At 40.9% G+C, this 20,959-nt stretch overlaps 1 protein-coding gene across 4 annotated transcripts in view; it reads right to left on the bottom strand.

The window, feature by feature from the left end:
• Positions 1-20,483, bottom strand: part of MYO9A (myosin IXA) — a 149,629-nt gene extending 129,146 nt beyond the window's left edge. For all 4 annotated transcript variants that reach the window (XM_086471911.1, XM_086471909.1, XM_086471908.1 and 1 more), the window contains exon 1: positions 19,641-20,483. In XM_086471911.1, coding sequence (XP_086328037.1) covers positions 19,641-20,483 — 843 coding nt within the window. The remainder of the gene's footprint in view (positions 1-19,640) is intronic.
• Positions 20,484-20,959: the final 476 nt, after the last annotated feature.

The following is a 20,959-nucleotide window of genomic DNA, read 5'->3' as shown; positions in this document are numbered from 1 at the left end:
GCCATAGCAGCTCTGCTGGGCTGATGTTTTCCAGTACTTGCAACATTTAGGTAGCCACAGGCAGCTTCAGACATCTGATCGATCCATTTTCCTCTTTTTAGCACAGTTCAAATGGTGAAGTGGGACCTTAGAAATGCTTATTATTAAGATTGGGGACAGACCACAACACCTGCAGGAGCTAGAAAAGTCTCAAACATCAATGTATTCCTATTAGGTATTTGTCTTAGGAGAGGACGCAACTGCTTAAATGTGTATTTTCAGCCATTAGGTACAGCAAAATAGGGCAATTTAAGAAGTACTGCTTGTCACCTTTCCAAAGGTATTAAATGTGGGTATTTTTAAGATCGTGATGGAGAGGTTTTCTATAAAATGAAAAAGGGGAGCAAGCTAGGAGTAAATACCATCCACTGCCTACAAAGAAAGGGACAGCTGCAATGCGAGGGCAAAACAGCCAATGCCCCATGGCACAAGATGGGCACAAATGTAATTCATTTTGTCATGCAAGAGGTCTCCAAACAGAGAATGAGTTTCCACTTCAAAGCCCACCCAGCCAAAATCACCCATCTAGCTTTGCACAGTATTCTTCAATACTGCCAAGATCAGTATTTCTGAGAACAGCACTTCAGTTTTTAAAAGAAACTTTTTAAAAGAAAGTTGTACTCCAACTTTCCACATAGCAGAAAACATTGTGCGAAACACACACAGATATTTTTCTGTTATCCTGGCTTTGCAAAATGCCAAGCGGTTGGGAGGGTGTGTTGGGAGTGTTCCCCTGCTTTTTGGAAAGGGCAGGAGTCAAACCAATCCCACCCTTAGCATGCCAGCATGGATGTGCTGGCCAGTGTGCCAAGGATGCAGAGTTCTCACTTCTCCCCATGTGAAGAGAAGCAGCAGCTCTTCATCATCCACCTTGGCCAAGCAAGAGAGATCATGAAGTGGGGGACTCAAAAGCACCTTCATTCTATTCAATTTTTTCATGAATGTGTTAGGAAATGCAGCTTGAGGCCAGTATCTTGCATTAATAGGCAGGATTTACGGTGGCTGCATACATCCAGCATTGCTGCAAGACTTCAAGTACTCAGACATCAAGGAGCAAAAAGCCTTCGCAAACCACCCACTTTGCATTAGAGATTTGACTCCAAAATCAAGGAAACCAGAAGAAGGAATGCAGTGCCAATTTTTAAGAGCAGCATCCAAGAGCCATCGAGCCTCCTTCTGAAATCACCCTCCATCAGATGTGATACATCTTCCAAGTTTCACAGCAAATGAAGCCAGGGTCCTCCGAGATGTGATCTCACTTTACTGCATGAATGAGCCGATCTCCGGAGCTACACACAGCATGGAAGCAGGAGGAGGATGCCAGGTCACTGAGGATGCCTGAGAACTGCAGCGCAAATTAAGTTTAATAGCATTTAACTTCACAATCTCTTTAGTCTTTGTATGTAATGTTTTAGGGAACACCAACTCATTAAACCTTTATGTGTTTTAGAAGAATATAACAGTACTGCATTTAAATTAGAAGATATTCAGAAAAAAAAGGTGTGTGACGGATGGACAGACCATGACCTATTCAGAACAAATGAGTGATGTTGTGTTTGCTGCACTGGGAGCTGTGCACAAGTATTTTATGCTGTGACACTCACAATTCTGTGACACAACTCACAATTCTGTGACACAACTCACAGGGGCATTGCTTGCTAAAGCAAACAGTAACAGCAGACTTTGTTTTCCAATTAATTTCATGCAAGTAAGCAATGCTTCGTTAGAGTACATGCTCATTAAATTCTCTCTCTTTTGGTTTCCTGAAGCGGTGGTTTCCAGTAGACAGGTACTGGACATCTATTTTTTTTTTTTAACACCTTTTCTGTTTAACAGCCCGATAAACCCTCTCCAATTGCTCCCTACTCTGAAGATATTCAGCAGATACGCTCCCTCTCCAACACTGTGCAACTAAACAAAGCGTGCAACTCCCCTTGTAAGAAACGTGCAAGCTCTACAACAGCGAAGTTTATTTCTTCTTCAAGAAGAAAGCATTTCTTCTTTCAAGCTCTGAAGAATCACTACAGTGTGTTTAAGTCTTTTGGTAAATCTTCAGTAACTAAATACATAGGAAATAAATTAAAACCACAACCTGATGCTGGTATAATAGTAGCTGTCATGGGATATACACAGAGGCGAGTTATTTTGTAGACAGACAGAATAGTATCTTTAACCAGACTAACTGGAATAGCTGGAAAACCCAACAAGCTTTTGATTACACGTCTTCTGCCAGGCTGAGAGAAACTGCAAAGCTCACGTAGCAACTCAGAGTATTTTTTCAAATTTAGCTAGAAATTCATCAGTTGAACCCAATGTGAGAAAAGCATCTTTAACCAGAAGAGCACAGGGACATGAAAAATGAAGAGGAAAAACAACCTCTTCCTGTGTTGACCAGCTATATATAATTTATGACCTACACAAAAACACATTTTCATCTATTATTTGGAAGTGGGTAGTGACCTAATACGCAGCAACACATGAAAATAAAGAGTGGGTCATTACTAGTTACGCTTCGTTTACAAAAACAAACCGAGAACCAGCATTTGCAAGGAAAGGAGCTGATGGCACTCCTGCACTTGCTCCTGGCGTGGGGATGGACCACCAGAGCATTCCTGCCTGCACGACTGAGGGCATCAAAGTGACACCCAAAGGCACAACCCCAGCTCTCTAGCTACTGCCCATACCACCCTTACATGATATAGAGCTTCCAGAGGGTGAACGTGACTTCACGATGTCTGATCCAAGACATAATTTTTGTACAAGACAAGAACACATCCAAACGTGTAGTTTTGATGTCTTGGATCTCCACTCAATTAAAGTAGAACTACAGAGATGATGGTTTGTATGATTTTAATCAAACTCAGTAGAGCATGTGTATGTGAAGGTATCAGTCTTAGTGCAGAAGAAAAGTTTTGGAGGGTATCTTAGATCCAGTTCTCACTTTCATCACATGTTACCCACTTCCAAAACCTTTACTCCATACATAGAGCTATAAAGTTACCACTGACAGACAGCAATCTATTTATTCCGGTAATACACCACCCAAGTCTGAAGCTGCTGAGAACACCAAGGAGATGACCACTCAAGCAGTCACAGTATAGTCAAAACGTTTCAGTATGTATCACTCGGAGCAATTTGGAAACATCTTATGGGGCAGGAGCTGAAAGATTATCTCCCTTAATAAAGAACACATCCTCATGAAAGTGGGGTTAAAGCAAGGAGCCCAGCCACTCTGGTTGAATTTGGAATGATGTGAATTATTTTCTTAAGATGTGTATTATCCTGCTCCCTTTTTACATAAAGAGATGCATGCAGAATGCAGCAGAAATTGCTGGAGTGCATCTGTTTATCCCAAATGGGAAAGACAGGGACGCAGCTTCTGCTCACTCACTCAAAGCAGCTTTATAAAACCCCAAACAAAAATACCATTAGTGGTAGCTAAGGAGGGTTTTGTTTGCATCATTAAAGAGAGGGTATTAAATGTGTGTGTTTATTATTGACTTTAATCAGCAAGTAAAATACCATGTTAAAAAATTAATCTCATGTGCAAACAGCATTTCTTCTCTAAATAGCTCTGCTTGCAGTTCAGGAAGAGGACGAGGGATGGAAAAGGAACCTGAAAAACTGACAAAAAGGAAAAATACAAAAAGAAACCTTTCTTTCTCTTGCTGATCCTCATCCTCTTGTTTATAACTCCCGAAGAGAACAGCAGCACAATTGTCCTACCTCGTGCTGGCTGGATTTCAGCAGGAAGGCTTTGGTCACCCAGCCTCCGGCATTCGATACACGAGGCTATTACCCTGGTCATCTCTCCCTTTTTCTGCTGTTTCTTCTCAGTCTCTCCCCTTGGATGACATCCAGGCAGATGGGAACTACTGAAAATTCATCAGCTGCCTAGTCTGAAATAACTATATTAACTAAAACCCAGGTGGAAACTGAAACAAGGCGGGGGGGGGGGGGGGGGGGGGGGGGGGGGGGGGGGGAACAACAAAAACACACTATCAGGGACTGTACAAAAGAAGGAAAAAAAAAAAGGATGGAATTGGTGCTAAGGAGCTCCAAAAATCAAAGTTTGAAGATAAGAAATGCTGAGTATCAACATCACTTTAAGAGGTCCCGTCTATACTCTGCTGCTCCCTGGGACACGTGGCAGAAATACATGGGGGACCCTATTCCCAACCTGATCAAGATCCTGAGCCAGCCTAAGCACATACAGTACAAGTCAGTTTGGGATTATTACTTCATTTGCAATTCTTCCAGTGCCACTTCAGAAAACAAATGCAAAGACAACTCATGTAGTAGGTAGAGAGAGGCAGGAAAAACTCCACGTCGAATTATCAACATGTTTAAGTACCAACTCACTGAACTGTGCACGTCTTTCGCATCCTCTTACCCACATCCTTGGCACCGGCCCGCAGCAAGATGCACAAAATTAAACTGAGCTGATTCGATGGCAAGGAATAGGATGGGATCGAAAACAAAAATACCTGCGTAATTTCTTTTGAAAACGCTTCCAGCAATTCCAAGCACCCTACCCCAACCACGCATCTTTGTCTGAAGAAATTTTGCTCCTAAGCAAAATGAACTGTGGGTACGGCAATCTGGGGTGAAGGCAAATCAAATGTGGCTTGAATCAAGTCAAATAAATGGAAATGCAACGTTTTCTCTCAAAGCATAAAACTTAACAGTAAGCACAAACCTGTTTTACTTTTTGAATTTCTAGTTGAAAGCTAGAAACTTAATTAAACTCTTTGGAAAAATTAGTGCTTAAGATCTTTTGACATGATAACCATAAAGCAATTTAAAAATTACAACCATTAAAGTCAAAATGCAAACTTATGGCTCCTATAGACTTCAATATTTGCTCGCACAGATCCTTTGTGCCTTAAGCCAGCAGGTAAGACGACCTAGTTATTCAAAAAGCTTCTCCCAGCTACATTTCTCTTGCCCAACAGACAAGATTAATACAGAAAGCCAGAAATATTTTGCTTACTCATAATTATAACTTAACGAAGCTTTCACAGCAATAAAAAACCAGCAAGGGCAGGAGCAGGTGATCTAACGATCTGCAAGAGTTTTGCGGCCTAAATGAAAAAAAACTTTACTAAATATTCCTCGAATACCCGACCTCTCAGGTCAATACTGCTCGTAGCAAGACAATTACTCTATTTACACACCACTGAGCCTACACTAAGAGCTTATGGACTTCTTTAAAAGCCTGACGATCAATAAAGTGCAATTTAAAAACTTAGTTGAGGGGGCTGCTAATGGGATGGAGATTGAGCAAACGCTGACCCACACTACCTCTAAACTTTATAATTAGCCTAAATGATAACCTTAATCAGACTTAAGAGGGGTAGATATTAAGAAAAAACGCATTTCTATTTCATATTTATATATCTCATGTATAAATAATATTTATTATTTTATGTATCTCATATCTCTTATAGATTTATTTTCTATTAATATATCTCATATATTATATATTTAGTTTATATCAACATATCTAGTATTTGACAATTTAGGAAATGCATCTTTGTTGCAGACTAACATGACACAAATATTGCTGCGTGCTTAATCCTTGAGCAAACGCGGCTGGTCCCACTGAAACAAGGCTGTTGTGATCAGCAGCATCACCTCCATGCTTCAGCACTCTGCTGAGACGTCAGCTGGGGGATGCACCAAAACTCAGAATAACCTCAACTCACGTTATTTACCATTTCAGACCCTTGTAAGAAAAACCGTGGTGTTCCGACCTCAGTATGCTGTAATTGCATTGTTCATCAGATGATGCATCTACTCAAGCATCCAAGTCAGCATCCACTCTGTCAATAACTCAGGCTGATAAATTCAGTTAATAATCCCTCTTGTAAACCAGGCTAACATCAATATGTTGGGGGGTTTTAAAGCATTATGTTTTCTCCCAGTTTTATTGAAATTACTTGGCTTTCCTGTAGCAGATGCAAAACAGATGTTATAGAGAGGGAAGGGTTGCAAGAGCCAGAAAGAAAAACCAAGACAGCAACAGGCAGGTCACACCCATTCATTACCCATATATTTCCCTTCTGCCATGAGGCTATTTATATTGCATCTGTATTATTACAAATATTATAATTGTGATGTAATTCTAGAAACCACAGTTTTCTCCTTCGCAGCCCAAAGTAGAAAGCAGCACGCAAGTCAAAAGGCTTCAGCAAAGTTTCTTTGTGCTACGTAAGCACTTTGGAAAGCTTCGCTCCCATCTTGCAGCGTTAACTCCGATACTGGGGTTTGCAATCCCCCCTGAAGCAGCCCAAACCTAGGATTAATCCAGGCTTACCAGATCTTGGATGCCCCCTTGTTATACCAAGAATATTAAAAATGAAAACAAATTTGTGTACATGCACACAAGGCAACTTAGTATCACTGGCAAAATTAAACATGCATCCTTCTTTATGTGATTTGCAGCACAAGTAAAGGGACAGGATTGGAGTTATTCATCATTTCGAACAGCAGCATGATGCAAGAATGGGGAATAAGAGCAAATCATGGGTGATTTAAGAACCAACTGGCTGTGTGCACAGACAACTGAACTGGCAGATGACCTACCTTGTTAAATTTTTAGGCACACTTCACAAGCAAGGACAGATCTTTGAAGGTCTTCGCTCTCTCCACAATATTATTTTTCCCCCCTATTTAATGGTAATCTAAAACTTCTGGCAGTAGAGCATTCTGATTTAAACCAAACGTACAGTGGCAGTTAAGAGAGGATGTAGAAGCAGGTTATTCTTTGCTTCAATTTGCAGAAAAAGAGTAGCAAGGAGGAAAAATGAGCCTTGTGCTGCTCTAACTGCTACAGAAAAATCTCCGCCCAAACCAGGGTTGTATACAGGTAACCTATACCCCGACAGCCTTGCTCCTAGCACCACACTGGGAACCATAGATCATCATCCCAGTTTTGATCAGTTGCTATTTTGGGTGATTCACTGAAATTCCTTTAAAAATTATTTGATACTTAAAATTGTAAGTTAGCGTTGACATCTTTTTCAACTCCCAATTATGCACCTATATACTGGAGTAGCACCTGCAGTCATTCGGCAGGGCCACTCTACCCAAGCAGCAATATATAGCACACCTCACCTTTTCATTGACAGATGCAATAACTAACATATCAGATAAATTTCCATTGCTAATCAGTGTCCAAAAGTATCCATCACGGATCTCCTTTTCAAGGGCAAAGAAGGGTTTACTCGTACTACAGCATGCGTTCTTCTGAAGCTTGAGAATAACGTTACAATAATGCTTTTTACAAGGAGAATGTTAAGCTTCATGCCAAGCCACAACCCCGATAATGAAGTGGGGTTTTATTCGATTATCTTGCACTTCTATATGACACCCGCAATGCAGATTTTTATGTGTGTGTATATTATTATATTAATACTATACTACATATATTATTATAGTAGATATTATTACTATTATACAGATATTAATCTGGACTCTTACGACACCTGCAATGCAGATTTGTGCGCGCCTATGTGTATATATATTATATCTATATATGCACATACACACGTAATCTCTCAATACTTGCAAAATACCATCACATATTTTCCTCTAGCTGCTATTTGGAGAAATTACAAATATTTACTCATCATAATTTTTCCTGGAAAGCACGTCCCGCTGCATAGCAGGTCAGCTCTGCCCCACGCACGCGGCAGAGCGGTACCTGCAGTTACGGCCGCTCCTCTCCTTGCTGCCACCATCGCCGCGCCTGCAATTAGCAGAGAGGCTACTTGCAGGGTGATTGCGTGCATTCATCCACTTCTGATTAACAGCTCTGGGAAAAAACATGATGGAGAGGGAACCGAGCGATCTGAAACACGAAGGCTAAACCAAAAAAAGAGCAACAAAAAGCCAAAAATAAAAATTGCACGTTGGGTTTGGCAGCGTGCTGGGATTAGATCACCGTGAATCCCAGCTTAAATAAAGCTCAAACATGAATTTCCTGACTAAGGTAAAAAAGCCTGGCTTAAATTTATGAACTGCTGGCAAGGTTACCTCTATCCCAGAGGCCTCCAAATACCAAGAAAACTCTGGCCCAGAAATGCACAGCTCAGCCTGATAATTCAAATACATTCCTCTGAGCACGGCCGGTTCTGCAGCTGTAGCCTAGATGATAAAGAATTAAATTCCAATAAGTCCAATTTCACATTTTTCAGAGCCTTAAATTAAACCGTAGAAGTGTATTTCTAAAGTTTGCAAACGTTCTTTTTGATGAAGAAATGGATATAAGCCTTCTAGAGAAGGTTGCTTTAAGGAGACAACCCCAAATCTTCTCCAGCTCTGTCGGATGCAGCCCACTGCACCCATACTTTGCAAAGAAAACAAAATATGGAATTTTCTTCTCTTCAGGACAATATTCTGGATCTCCTTATCTAAAGAATAATTCAATTTCACAGTGACATTTGTAAGATATAAGAAGCCCCACACTTTCCCATAGGAGACAATCAGCACTACCCCTTACACCTACCAGCCTGTATTTAAATACTCCAAACCCAGAGAAAGCAGTAATTTGGAAAAAAAAAAAAAAAAAAAAAAAAATTTCACATTATTAGATCTGCTTGGTCTCTTCTTCTTTTTTTTTTTTTTTCCTTTCTTCTTTTTTTTGCTTTTTTGTTTCTTTTCCAAGCACATCAGATGCTTCACTGTCCATAGAGATTAGATCTGCTATGCTTTGGAAAGCACTCGAGCATCGCATATTTGGGATACAGCTCCCACCCCGACCCACCACGCCAAACTTTTGCTCCTCAAACCTGCCATTTCTCCAAACAATCTCCAATTTCCTTGATGATAAAGCAGAACAAAGTTTGAACATTTTGCCCTTATCTTGGACACGAGCATTTTTATCCACATGCTTTCATTCTCCTTTGGCATCTCTCACACAGCAACTTGTCCAAGATTCTTCTCCCGATTAAAAACTGTAAGTAAATCTGCCTGGTTCGGGACAATCAGTAAATCTTTGATCCCTACCACAAAGTCACTGCATAGGAACCCTGTTTCTCTGCTCTTATTCCCTCCTGAAAAAACCACAAGGATATTACAGATCTGGAAAACACTGGCAAAAGAAGTAAGATTTTTTAATTGCATTATGGTCAGAAATCACTGAACTTTTTTTTTTCTTTTTTAAAATTAAAAAAAAAATCAGCTTCTTCCCCGCCATTTTTTGGTACACATGTCCCTTCTTCTGAGACCTGTGCTCTCTCCTTCTTCAAAAATCTCGCTTTCCTGAAAGTGGTAATGAGGGGAGGAGGCAGTTTTAAGCAGAGTTTCTTACTCTAAAAAGGTCTGTTTAAAAAGTATTTCATTTTTTTCCCCAAAATTCATATTTTCTTAGTGTGTTCCATTAGCGTTTAAGTATTTTAATGGGAACAGCTCGGTAATTGCTTCATTATGTCCCACTACCAGTCTGCCTATGAACTGGTCCACACCAAATTAACTATCTTGGTAAATGCAAAAGTATTAAAAATATCCAGTAATGCTTAAAATGGGAAATAATCACAATTACTCAAATCCCTACTTCTCCTATAGTGGATTATATGGTTTCCTGGTCCCTTTTATAATGGAAATAACTGAGACTATTTGCTTTCATGACTATAAATAATGGTTTTCCATAACTGCCAGCCACCCTTGATTGGCTTGTGCTGTGTTGAATTTTGAGCAATTCTTAAAACAATATTGTACCATCTCTTCCTCCATTCTGGCTTTACTTGCGGCTGTTGGTAGGGTCAGGACTACTGAAAACAGAAACATATCCTTTTAGAAAATGCTCTGCTCTTACAGCAAAGAAGATTACATTATTCATTTCGCATCCCGACAGCTTTGCCGCAGCTGACAAGCACCAGTGTGGGTGGACGGCAGCTATATAACATCAACACCATTCATTTTATCAGTTGTGTCGTTAGGATCTACCAAAATGTTTAGCTTTCACGTAGCTAAATGAATTTTTATGAATATCCTTACTGGGTTAGCAGCAAGTGGTACAGCCATCCAGGTGTAAGCCAAAAAGCAAGCAGCATGCTGCTGTTCCTATGGTGCTGGCTGGAACAAAGATAATTTATGGTAGTCATTGCGAGCTTCGTGTAGTCAAGCTGACCTCAAAAAAACCCATCCAGGTTTATTAGACAGAGATTGCCACCATTTTAGGAGATCTCTGAGCTACAGATGACCGAAAGTGGTGGGACTGGCAGGAAAGCATCACCCTGCCCTGCTTAATGTCCTCCCAGGGATGGGATGAAGGATGAGGTGAAGCCTTCATCTGGCTGAGCACAGCCATCCTTGTGGGCAAAGGAGGAGGATCTCACTCTCCAAGGCTCTTCTCTACAAAATAGAGGTGGTGCTTACCTACATCACAAAGCTTCATGGGAGCAAGCAGCGATGCACATGGGACACTAACCATCCCAGAAAGAGAAATCTTCATTGATTTGTTGCTCACACTGATGGAAAATTGACGTAATTTTTTAAAAAATGCTTTATATTGTCTTAAAATAAATGATCTGTAAAATGTCTCTGCTGTTTTAAACTCAACAGTAACTCTTAAGATTTAGCTTGTCCTTTCATCTTCTCTAACGCAGCCTTCGCCTGTAAAAGTCCAAATCCCCAAGCACTTTGACAAAGCCAAAGGCTCAACTGTCTGGCACAACGTTTATCCCTCATCCATCTTAATTAAGTAAATAAAAGCAAGTTGCAATCAGCTGCTGCAGTTAAGACAGATCCTTTCCGCAAACACGGGAAACAATGATTTTATTTGTCTGCCCCAAATTGCTGCCATGAGCTTCAGCGAGACTTGTGCAATGTGGGTTTGGGGAAGGATTGTTCCATCGCCCTCTGCCACGCACTCCGCTGAGCTTTAACTTAACCTCTATATAATATTTAACCTTAGAGGCTGAACAAATTGGAGCAGCTACCTGCCTGTGCTTCGCTATATTGCCGCATTTTTTAAAAATTTATTTCTGTTGAATTTGGCAAAGCTATTTGGTCAAAGCAGGAGGCACTTGGTTAAGCTTCTTTATATCTGGCAGACATTGGGACCACAAAGAAAACGCAATCTTCTCCGAGCTGTAGAACAGATGGTCAACACTGCTCATCCCGGCAATTCCTGGGTTTGGACATTTTGTTGATACAACCCTAAACAATGATCACTATTCACACTGATGCTCGTGCTCTACTTGCAGTCATTAATGAACGCATTGTCTTCTCTCTTCCTATAGGAAGCATATGGGGAAATAAGGTGTACACATTGCAGTGCTGCAGTTGGCTCAGGAGGTCTTCAACGTGAACCTCTTGACCCCTTCACTAAATCCACTTCAGCTTCTATGCTCCAAAACTGCTGCAATTCAAACCCAGTCCCAGTTGTAAGCAGCTGAGGTCGTCTGCTGCAGGACCAGATGGGAGCTCGTCCGCAGCAAGACCCTAGAGGTGCACGCGCGGGCTCGGCACCAGCTGCTTCCCTCCACGCAACGGCTCCCTGTTGCGCTGAACCGCTCGCTAACGTGTTTACAGAGTGTATACACACATATATAACCTATGGACATATATGTCTCTAATTTCCATCTAGAACAGCTACGTACTCAGCACCTTTACAAATATGATGCTTGCAGACCTGTCCAGGCTTATACAGGAAAGCAAAGTAGAGACAGGATGAAGCATCAGCCACTTGCACCAACTCCAGAAGTAACTCTCTACCTTTAGGTTTATATACATCAACAATCACTGAAAACATTAAAAGGAAAAAAACCTACATAGCTAATTGCATTTCCTCTGTCTCTCCACTGTATAAAAGAAGCGACAGTAACATTTTCTGTGCTAGAAATACCCATTTCTGTGCGATAAATAAGAAGGGAATGCCTCTCATATTTGAAGACACTGAGGACCAATTCAGAAAATTTTATTTGCTGCCTTGGGAAACAATTTGTTCAAAGTCCCAGAACTCAGTAAGACACCATCACCCTGTCATTGAGCAGATAAGAGAGCATATCGCTCCTCAGGCAGCAAAACAAAATGCTCTCACCAGAGGTGTTTAGTGGACAGCACTCCCATTTTGTGCCTAGTGAAGCCACAGGGACAGCAGAAACCATTAAAAAGCCAAAATTTGTCAACTGCTACCACCAGAGCTGGGTACACTCCCTGTCCTACAAAGGCTCCTTGTTCTCAGGCTCTTCTGTTCCCCACCAAGGGCAACTATGCTGCAGCACAGCACCTGTCTGGCATCCACCCAGCACCCAAGCCCAGCGTGTAAAACCCGATATGGGTTCCCCAGCCACGAAAAAAGTCAAATAAGTCTCAGTAAATGGTCCTAAAAACAAAAACTGTATTTTGGCTGGGAGACGCAGGGAGAGCGGGGAAGAAACACAATCCCTACTACAGCATTAAATTCTCATTCCATGACTAGAAAAATACAGTGCCATATTAACTATGCACATTAGGGATAATATGTCTATGCCTCGGTTATCAATGTTAAATCCTCATGGAAGCCTTACTGGACATTAGCAGCACAATCTTTGATCAAAAACACTACTTAGAGTGCTACACTACCATTATACTATTTGATAAATATATATAATGAAAAATGAAACAAAAAGCTTTCAGAAAAGCGGCCCGCCCTTCATGCTTTATAAAATGTGCACCCTTATATTCAAGTTTAAAAAAAAAAAAAAAAGCTTAATACAAAACCAAATAACAGATACACTGGTGCAAGTCAGTGGAAGATAAAAATATGGTATTAAGAAAGTCAATTTTTCTCCAATATCATTTAATGCTGAGCATCATCTGGGTTTGCAACAGTTGCATGCTAGTGTGAATACACGGTCCCTGCTCCAGTCAGACTCAGGATTATGTTGTATAGATGTATAGGTATCTATACAGATAAATATCTATCAAATCTAGATATCCAGATTTTATAGATACCTGGACAGATCCAGATATCTATTAAATCTAGATCTCTAGATTCAAAATATCTAGATATCTCTAAGATCTCAACCTAGATATCTAGATATATATCAATAGAGGAAAAAGTGAAACCCTAGAAGACCAGTGAAAGAAAAGTAAAGAAAGGATAAAAATTGAAAGGTATGAATGAGAACAAATGGCAAAACAACTCCCCCAAAGAGAGATGGCAAGGAGGGAGGGGAAAAAGATGGGATCCTTGGACATGTAGGGTCAATAAAATGCTCCCTGTAAGACAAGCACTCCACCTGGCAAAGGCAGAGTTCTATTTAGCATTTCCCTTCTGGAAACAAAATAGCTGCTAATTCTTAAGGGTGGAGAAAGAGACAGCTTCATATAAACCTCCTTTAATAACTAATCCATTTTCCTGCCGTCATCTTAGGTCAGAAATAACAACCTCTATCATTCAAGCATAAAAAGCTGGACTTTAGGGTAATGAAATATTTGCTGAAGATAGCAAATAATGCAAAATAATAATATTAAACTCAGCTACTGATAAATCTGCATCTTTCAGAAAGACTCTAAAGTAAAAATATTGAATAATTCAGCAAGAAATGGATGAACAAGACACTATTTGATACAGAGTCTGAAACTGTAAAATATCCCCAGCTGAAGAATAACAGCATTTTGAAAGTGCTGGTGAAAAGCATTTGGTGCATGAGCCTTGCTGTATGACTCCTTTGTGTCACTGCTGCCGGCGGAGGCCTGCACAAATTCTTCCCACATTAGGCATCATCTGTATAATCTCTGTGTGCTGCTCCCTCTCTAACCTTTCTGTGCACTGGGGAAGAATGCAAGGCGAAAAAATCCTGGCTGCTGCATTAAACACCTACCCCAAACTCAGAGCACATAGGTGATCAATAACAACTGTATATATTGTAGGTTAAAAATGATCAAAAGTGAGTAATGAGCAGAGTAACTAGTCTTCCCTCTCCCCTTCATATAAATCCATTTTTCAGATATAAAACCTCTAGAGCCACATGACACAACCTAATTACTTAAAAATCAGTGTATTGGAAACTGAACGTCATGAACTAAATCTATTTTTGGTTGTTTGGGTTTTTTTAAAGTCCATTTTAATGAAATTTGGTTACCTCCCATTAATACTGTTCCCTGTAGGAAAAAAAAAAAATTATTATACTCACATTTTACCTCCCATTAATACTGTCCAAGTAGGGGGAAAAAAAAATATATATATATATATACTCAAAGTTTACCTCCCATTAATACTGTTCCAAGTAAAAATATTAGTATGTTGGATTGGATAATGGCTTTTCTTGCAGAGAAATAACTGCACCATAATTTGCTGTATAAAACCAGCATCGCCTTGCCCTGGTTACGCATTGCAGGAGTTAACAGGGTGGGATCTGCCAGCAGAGCCGGGTCCTACCTGGGATTTACTACAGGTCTTGCACACGTCTGGCCAAATTGCTTGGGAGCAGCAGAGGGGGACGCATGCACATTTAGCTTTAGCATCTCTGTGTTGTCCAATGCCACTCGAATACACTGAAAGTCCAGGACATGCTCGATTCTTCTAGTTAATTGATTTTTTTAAACTCTGCTCAATAGCTCTTTGTTTCACTCTGGAAACATTCAGCAGCATCTACTGAAATTCTGGCAGCGCAGTATCGTTTTCACTCACACCTCACAGCAGCCAGCTCTTCAGCTGCTGCTGCAGGAGCTTAATTCAGCTGGGTAAAAGGAGGGAAGAAAGCTGTACATTACCACAGCAAAGTCCTATAAAATAAAATTCAGTATCTTTTAGGTGGTGCTTACATTTTCCTCTAATAATGCAACAATCAGGATTTTTTAAAAAAAAAGAAAAAAGAAAAAAATAACAGCTTTTAGACCTCTAGACCTTAAGATTGAAGCTATAACTTTCCCCATACAAGCAAAACACACATATTGTGTAATACTGCTCCAGAAATCAAAAAGCAATTCCAGTTGCTGCTCCTAAGGTTTCTATGCAAACCAACACGTATTTTGGGAATGCAAATACCACTGCTGTCTCTACAAAAGGCTAGCTGCAATCACTTTCAAAAGCAATTCAAGCAATCAGCTCCTTTCCCCCTCTTCCCCCCCATCCCCACCCCCGGCATAGATGCTGCAGATGCACATCAGCTGTGAAGGACAGCAACAGCTACCCTCTGCCACCGGCAGCGTGCCTCAGCCCGTCACAGACACATTTCTTTTTGCCTTTTTTTTTTTTTTAAAGCAATTAAGAAATCCCCACTGAGAGGTTTGAAGATGCATATAAACGGCTGCTTAGAAAACGTCTGCTTTTTGTAGTTACCATTGCGGTGCTTCTTGTGACAAATGAGATGTTCAGAAAGTTACAGATGGTAACAGGATCTGACACAGACTCTTTTAGATCTAGGCTCATCCGGTACCTGTCTGGGGACCTTTGGGCATACCTGAGCGAGGGAGAAATCTGTTACTTCTGTATCTTTGCTGAGAATTCGGGAGAAAAAAAAACCAACATGATATAATAAATTAACTTGCATTTAAACCTCCCCAGGAAAGCTGAAGCATGGTTTATGTTTCACTTTGCACCGAACAGAGGAGGATGTTCACGTGCTGCATCATGCACCGGCACTGGGTGGTGATTCCAAGGAGGTCTGGGGACAGCACACCAACATCCCACCATAGACTTATACCTCTTAAAGGTGTAAGTCTATGAAAATAAGCTGAGCTACCAATATAAAGTTCATCTGGATGTTTCTAGCTAACATAATTAAAGAAAAACCAGGATCTTAAAACACTGTCCTAAGTTCACAAGAACATTTTACCTACCTAGGGGGTAAAACAGCCCTGTGGTGAAACCACAGTTCTCCAGGTAAACCACTAGTTGAATCACAAAATGGTTTGGGTTGGAAGGGAACTTCAAAGATCATCTAGTCCAACCACCCTGCCATGGACAGGGACATCTTTCACTAGATCTAGTTGCTCAACCTGTCCAACCTGACCTTGAACACTTCCAACGATCGGGCATCCACAACCTCTCTGGGCAACCTCTTCCAGTGTCTCACTACCCTTAACTGGAAGCCCTGTGACAACGAAGTTTTAGGGTTTTTTAGAGCAAATCTTTAGTTGTGGCTTTTGGAATTAGAAATGAAGTAGAAACACTTCGTGGTCTGCACAAGTTGTCTAGAGAAGCTCCTCCAATTCCCTCCTCCAAAAAAAAATTGCAACTGTTGCAGTAAAGCGTTTCCCTGACCAGCACACTTCCTCAATGCTTTCTTAAATAATATCAGGGTTGGCATCCAAATGAAAAACAAACTACCTATGTGGCAGCAAAGTTATGCGCTCTGGGTCCCTGAAGGAGCATCAAGCTGAGCATAATGAAGTTTTCATCTGAAGTATTGCACGAAGTCTATCAGAAACAGAACTGAATTGCAGCACATGCAACTCTTCCTCTGGTAACTACATAAAATAATTTAATTCCAGAAGCTCAGTCTTGAAACTAAATGGCCAGAGAGCAAAATTCTGGTAAGCTCAGCTCTATGGATACCCTGCTGAAAAAGCAATCTTCTACAGAGAAAAATGGACTTTATAAGGAAAATGGGGAAAAATACAGAAAAAATATAAAGAAAATCACCTTTTTAAACTGACTCGAAGCTTGTTATTAGAAAACTAAGTACGGTATTTAACTAACATCATTTATCACAAATGAGTAATATATAAATATGTAAATATTTTGTAATATCATTTATCACAAAACAAAAAAAAGCATACTACAACCACTCCAAGGAGCACTGCTACAAAAAAGCTTGCCTATTAAATCCCATTGTAAGAGAAAGAAAATCCATAGGACTTATGTCAAACACACTTTAAAAGGACACGCTTGGTCTCAGTACTCGCCTCTAACTGCAGTCGCTGCTATACACAACTCCTGGATGATATTACCGCATTTAGATGGCAGTAACAGCTTGCCTCGACAGCTGTCCCCAAAAGTGCAATTTGGACAAAGCTCACAGGAATCTCATGCAACAACAACAACAAAACCACCACCACCAAATCACAAACAATGGCCTGAGGCTATTCAAAAAAGGTAAATTAGAAAACCAGTGAAGCTGGGGCGGGGGGTGGGGGGGGGGGGTGTGCGCGGGGATAAAAATCTTAATTTTGCTTCACTTCCGCTCCTGCCGTGCGAGCACAACTGTGAAGGCATTCCCAGGAAAAAGGTGGTTCAGGGCAGACACTCATGCTACCAGGGAGGCTTTGCAAGCAGGGAAAGAAAAAGAGATTAACAGGTCGAGGTAAACTGTTATTTGTTGTGCTCCATTCCCTAAATCAGAAGTTGCAGCACACACAAAGAAGTTGTCGCTGCCTCCTAAAAGACAAGCCTGAGATGAACATAATTTAATTTTAAATACTCAGAGGGAAAACAAGAGGATCGAAGAAGGTGTCTGGTGGAAGGGAGAAGAATGAATAAAAAGAGGGAAAAAAAAAAAAAAAAACAACAAGTTTGGCATCTAAACTTAGAGAAGTGAAAAGTGTATTTCAACCACAAATGCCAGGAATTGAAAGGTCAAATCTGCAAATGGGTGGCAAGGTAACACAAGCCTTTACAACAGATCTCTGAAGATCCCTTTTTTAGGAAATATAAGGAAGGGCAGGGAAGAAAAAGCATAAGTATGCACATTTTATCTTTAAGCCTGCGTGATTTGTGACTATTTGGGACTGGTGCTGGCAGAGCAGAAGAAATTCTGGATTACCCTCACTTTCTCCAAGAGACCTGGAGGCAGCTAGAGAAGCACAACAGCAGCCGTCCAGCTGCCAGAGTGAAGGAATGCAAACTTCTGTTCCAAAAGCAAAAGTAGTAAGAGATACGATTCAGAATTTTTTTTTTCCCTTAAAAACAGCTGCAGTTCTTGCAAAAGGAAAGCAAAGAGGCTCAGCGCATCCTAATCCCAACATGCTTCTCCCCAGGAAGAAGCAAGTGGCCATCACCAAAGCATCCAAGCAAGCAGACTTAACTTTCCAGTCCCAAAACACAAGGGTAACTACAGGGATCCTGATAATCACAGATCTTCAAATTGCACCATTCTGAAATTGCTTGCACCCTCTCTCCCTCTTCGATAGCATAAAATAGCAGCAAGTAGAGAAAGAGAAGCAAAGCAAAGTGCAGCTCATGGGCATCCTCTATTTCTTGTCTCTGGACACAAGCTTGTTTGACTATAAGCAATGACCGTAAGTCTGTATTTGGCATAAACAACCCCAATTTAATCTTTCAAGTAGGTGGAACAGTTCATTTATTTAAAGGACTGCATCAGTGGACTGAGTGACGCTCAGGCAGTTTTGCAACGGGACTATTTTACCTATTCCTGAAAAAAGCAGAATTTAAGAAAAAAAAAATTCCCAAAACTTCCTTCTACCTTCTCTTTCATGGGGCTCTCTCTTCTCCACCTCTGGAAATCTAAGCTAGACAGAGGTACTCTCTGACACTACTTAAGAGAACTACAAATTTCTTTACCTTCAGTTTGTTATACAGCTTTGCTGCTTTTCAGGCCAAAGCCCATCCTGAATGACTAATCATTTGCTAACTCCAGATTGAATTAGCTCAGCCCATTCTACCTGACGTGAAAACAGAAAAAAAAAAACTTGTTGGCTTTGCAAAATGAAGCTGTTTGCTTATGCTTAGCTGAGACATCTACGAGCACTAGTCCTTCCTCTGATTCCCAGTTGTCTGCTGGTAGTTGAAGCTGACCCAAGTCCTCAGACTCATCAATGGAATACAGACGCAGAAGGTAGATATCTCAGTCTAAAACTGCCAAAAAACTCTTTCAAAATAGAAAACAAATCCCAAGAGAAGAAAACACAGCCATCAAGCCACCTCTCTGGACTGCAAGTTTGAAGAATAACAGTATGGCTGAAGCTGATGCTCACGTCACCCATGTGCAGACAGGCTTTAAGAAACAAAACTCTTTAACAAGCAAAACTGTTGATCCTAAGGAAAACCATTTCATAGAGTTACAGGGCAAACTCAAGGCAAATTAATGAATGAATGCTTGTATTCCTCTTCAGAGTTTCATATCTGCAAAGTTAATGATGCATTTAATCTCACCTCCTTTCATAGACGGGAAAAGTCCTCATAATGTAACTAATCACACCGGACAAATCAACTACTCATGATTAGAAAATAAAGTTCTGACCATGAGAGTCAGCTTTGATCTCTTCCAGCTCAATGAAGTTGAGTGCACAGAAACTCCGTAAACACGACACTATCAATATTTTATGTGCAATGTGAATTATCTTTTCGATGTACTATAAACTCTACCAATAATTCAAGAAAGGTTTTTTCATTTCCATTTTCAAACTGAAAAATCACCGAGATACATCAGTACTAAGAAATATTTGAGTGAATACAAAGCATTAATAAATTTGTCTCAGAAAGCCATTTGCTGTACTACTTTCTTTTTTTTTTTTTTTTGAAGCAAGTAGAATTCTATAGGCAGAAACACAACTTTCTCTTATTGCTAATACTGTTATAACTTGATTATCAGCACTTAGCAGACAACCCCAGGCTAGTGCCATAATAAAACCCCAAGTACTTGGGTTTCCTATTTTTTTTCCACTGTTAAAAAGTTTCCATGCTACTATCGTTTTCATCTTACCTCAAGCACTGGTCCAGCTCCAAGAATAATCTGTTCTACTCCGCTGGCAAATCCCTTCTGGCTGAGGGCGGTGAGGTGATGAATCAGAAAGTTGGTGCTCTGTGTCTTTCCTGACCCACTCTCTCCCGAAATCACGATGCACTGGTTCTTCCTCCGCTGAAGCATGGCGTGGTAAGCCACGTCTGCCACAGCATAAATATGGGGCTCCAGTTTTCCCAGCTGATGGTTATCGTACATCTTGACATACTTGGGGTTATAAATAGGTAGAAACTTGAATGGATTAATAACGATGAGGATGCTGCCTACGTAGGTGTAGATTTTTTCTTGCTTGAAGCGGTTTCTGAGATTTTCCAGGAGTGTTTTCTCATTCAAGTCCGGCAGGCTGCACAAGTCATCATAGTCCTTCTGCTGAGGCTGGGGAAGGAAGCCACGCTCCACCATCCTGCGACGCTCCTCCGTCACCCGCAGCCAGGACTGGAGGCTTCCATAGTGAATGGACCCATCCAGGTTCTTCTCCCGCAGGAGGAAGCGATAATCCTCGCCACTGATGCGGTTCTCCAGGGCCATGCGAGGCCACAGCATCATGCGCTGGACTGGGCAGTCCGTAGGGTTGAGGATCCATTCCTCCCCACCAAACTCCTTCACTTCGGCAAGGACGTAACATTTTGTTTTCTCAAGCTGAAGTTTATTAATGAGCAAATCGATCACCTCAGCGGCCGTGGAAGTTTTCCTGGTGGTGATGGGGCAGTAGATAGTTCCTTCTGCGATGCTCCCGGGGTATATGTGCAGCGTGTATTCGCTATCCTCAAAGCGTCGTCTTCCTCCAACATCATTTACACTCATATTGGATCCTTTCCCATCAGTACCTGCACTGCATAGTCAGGACCATCCTATGTCTTGTCAGGTCATCATGCTAGCAATGCTAAAAAGAGAAGCAAAACAAAAACAGATTAGGTGTTCTATCTTGGCAGGGATCCTTGAAAAAGGGTTGATGTGCATGATGAGGCGGAGCAACTCAAGTTGATGATACCAATCACCTTAAAGAAAGCAAATGATGATTCCCCGCTGACATCTGAAAAGAGAGCAGGTCTTTCACACACCAAAGCTGTAATAAATAAAGGTATTTAACACACAACTATTACCCACACCTCAGGGTCCCCTCTACTCAGATGTAACTACTCACAGCACCTCAAACTTTTGCTAATTTTTCTCTGACTCTGAAGCAGTGAAGATCCAAAAAGATCCTCTGATTTTCAGTGTATTTCACGGAAAATAAAATCAGTATTTTGAGAGCAACATACCAGACAGCCTACTGAATC

This window comes from Leptosomus discolor, chromosome 11 (genome assembly GCF_034619465.1).
Source record: "Leptosomus discolor isolate bLepDis1 chromosome 11, bLepDis1.hap2, whole genome shotgun sequence".
Lineage (NCBI taxonomy): Eukaryota > Metazoa > Chordata > Aves > Leptosomiformes > Leptosomidae > Leptosomus > Leptosomus discolor.
Note: the sequence above shows the minus strand (reverse complement) of the source record. Positions and strands in the feature narration are given on the sequence as shown.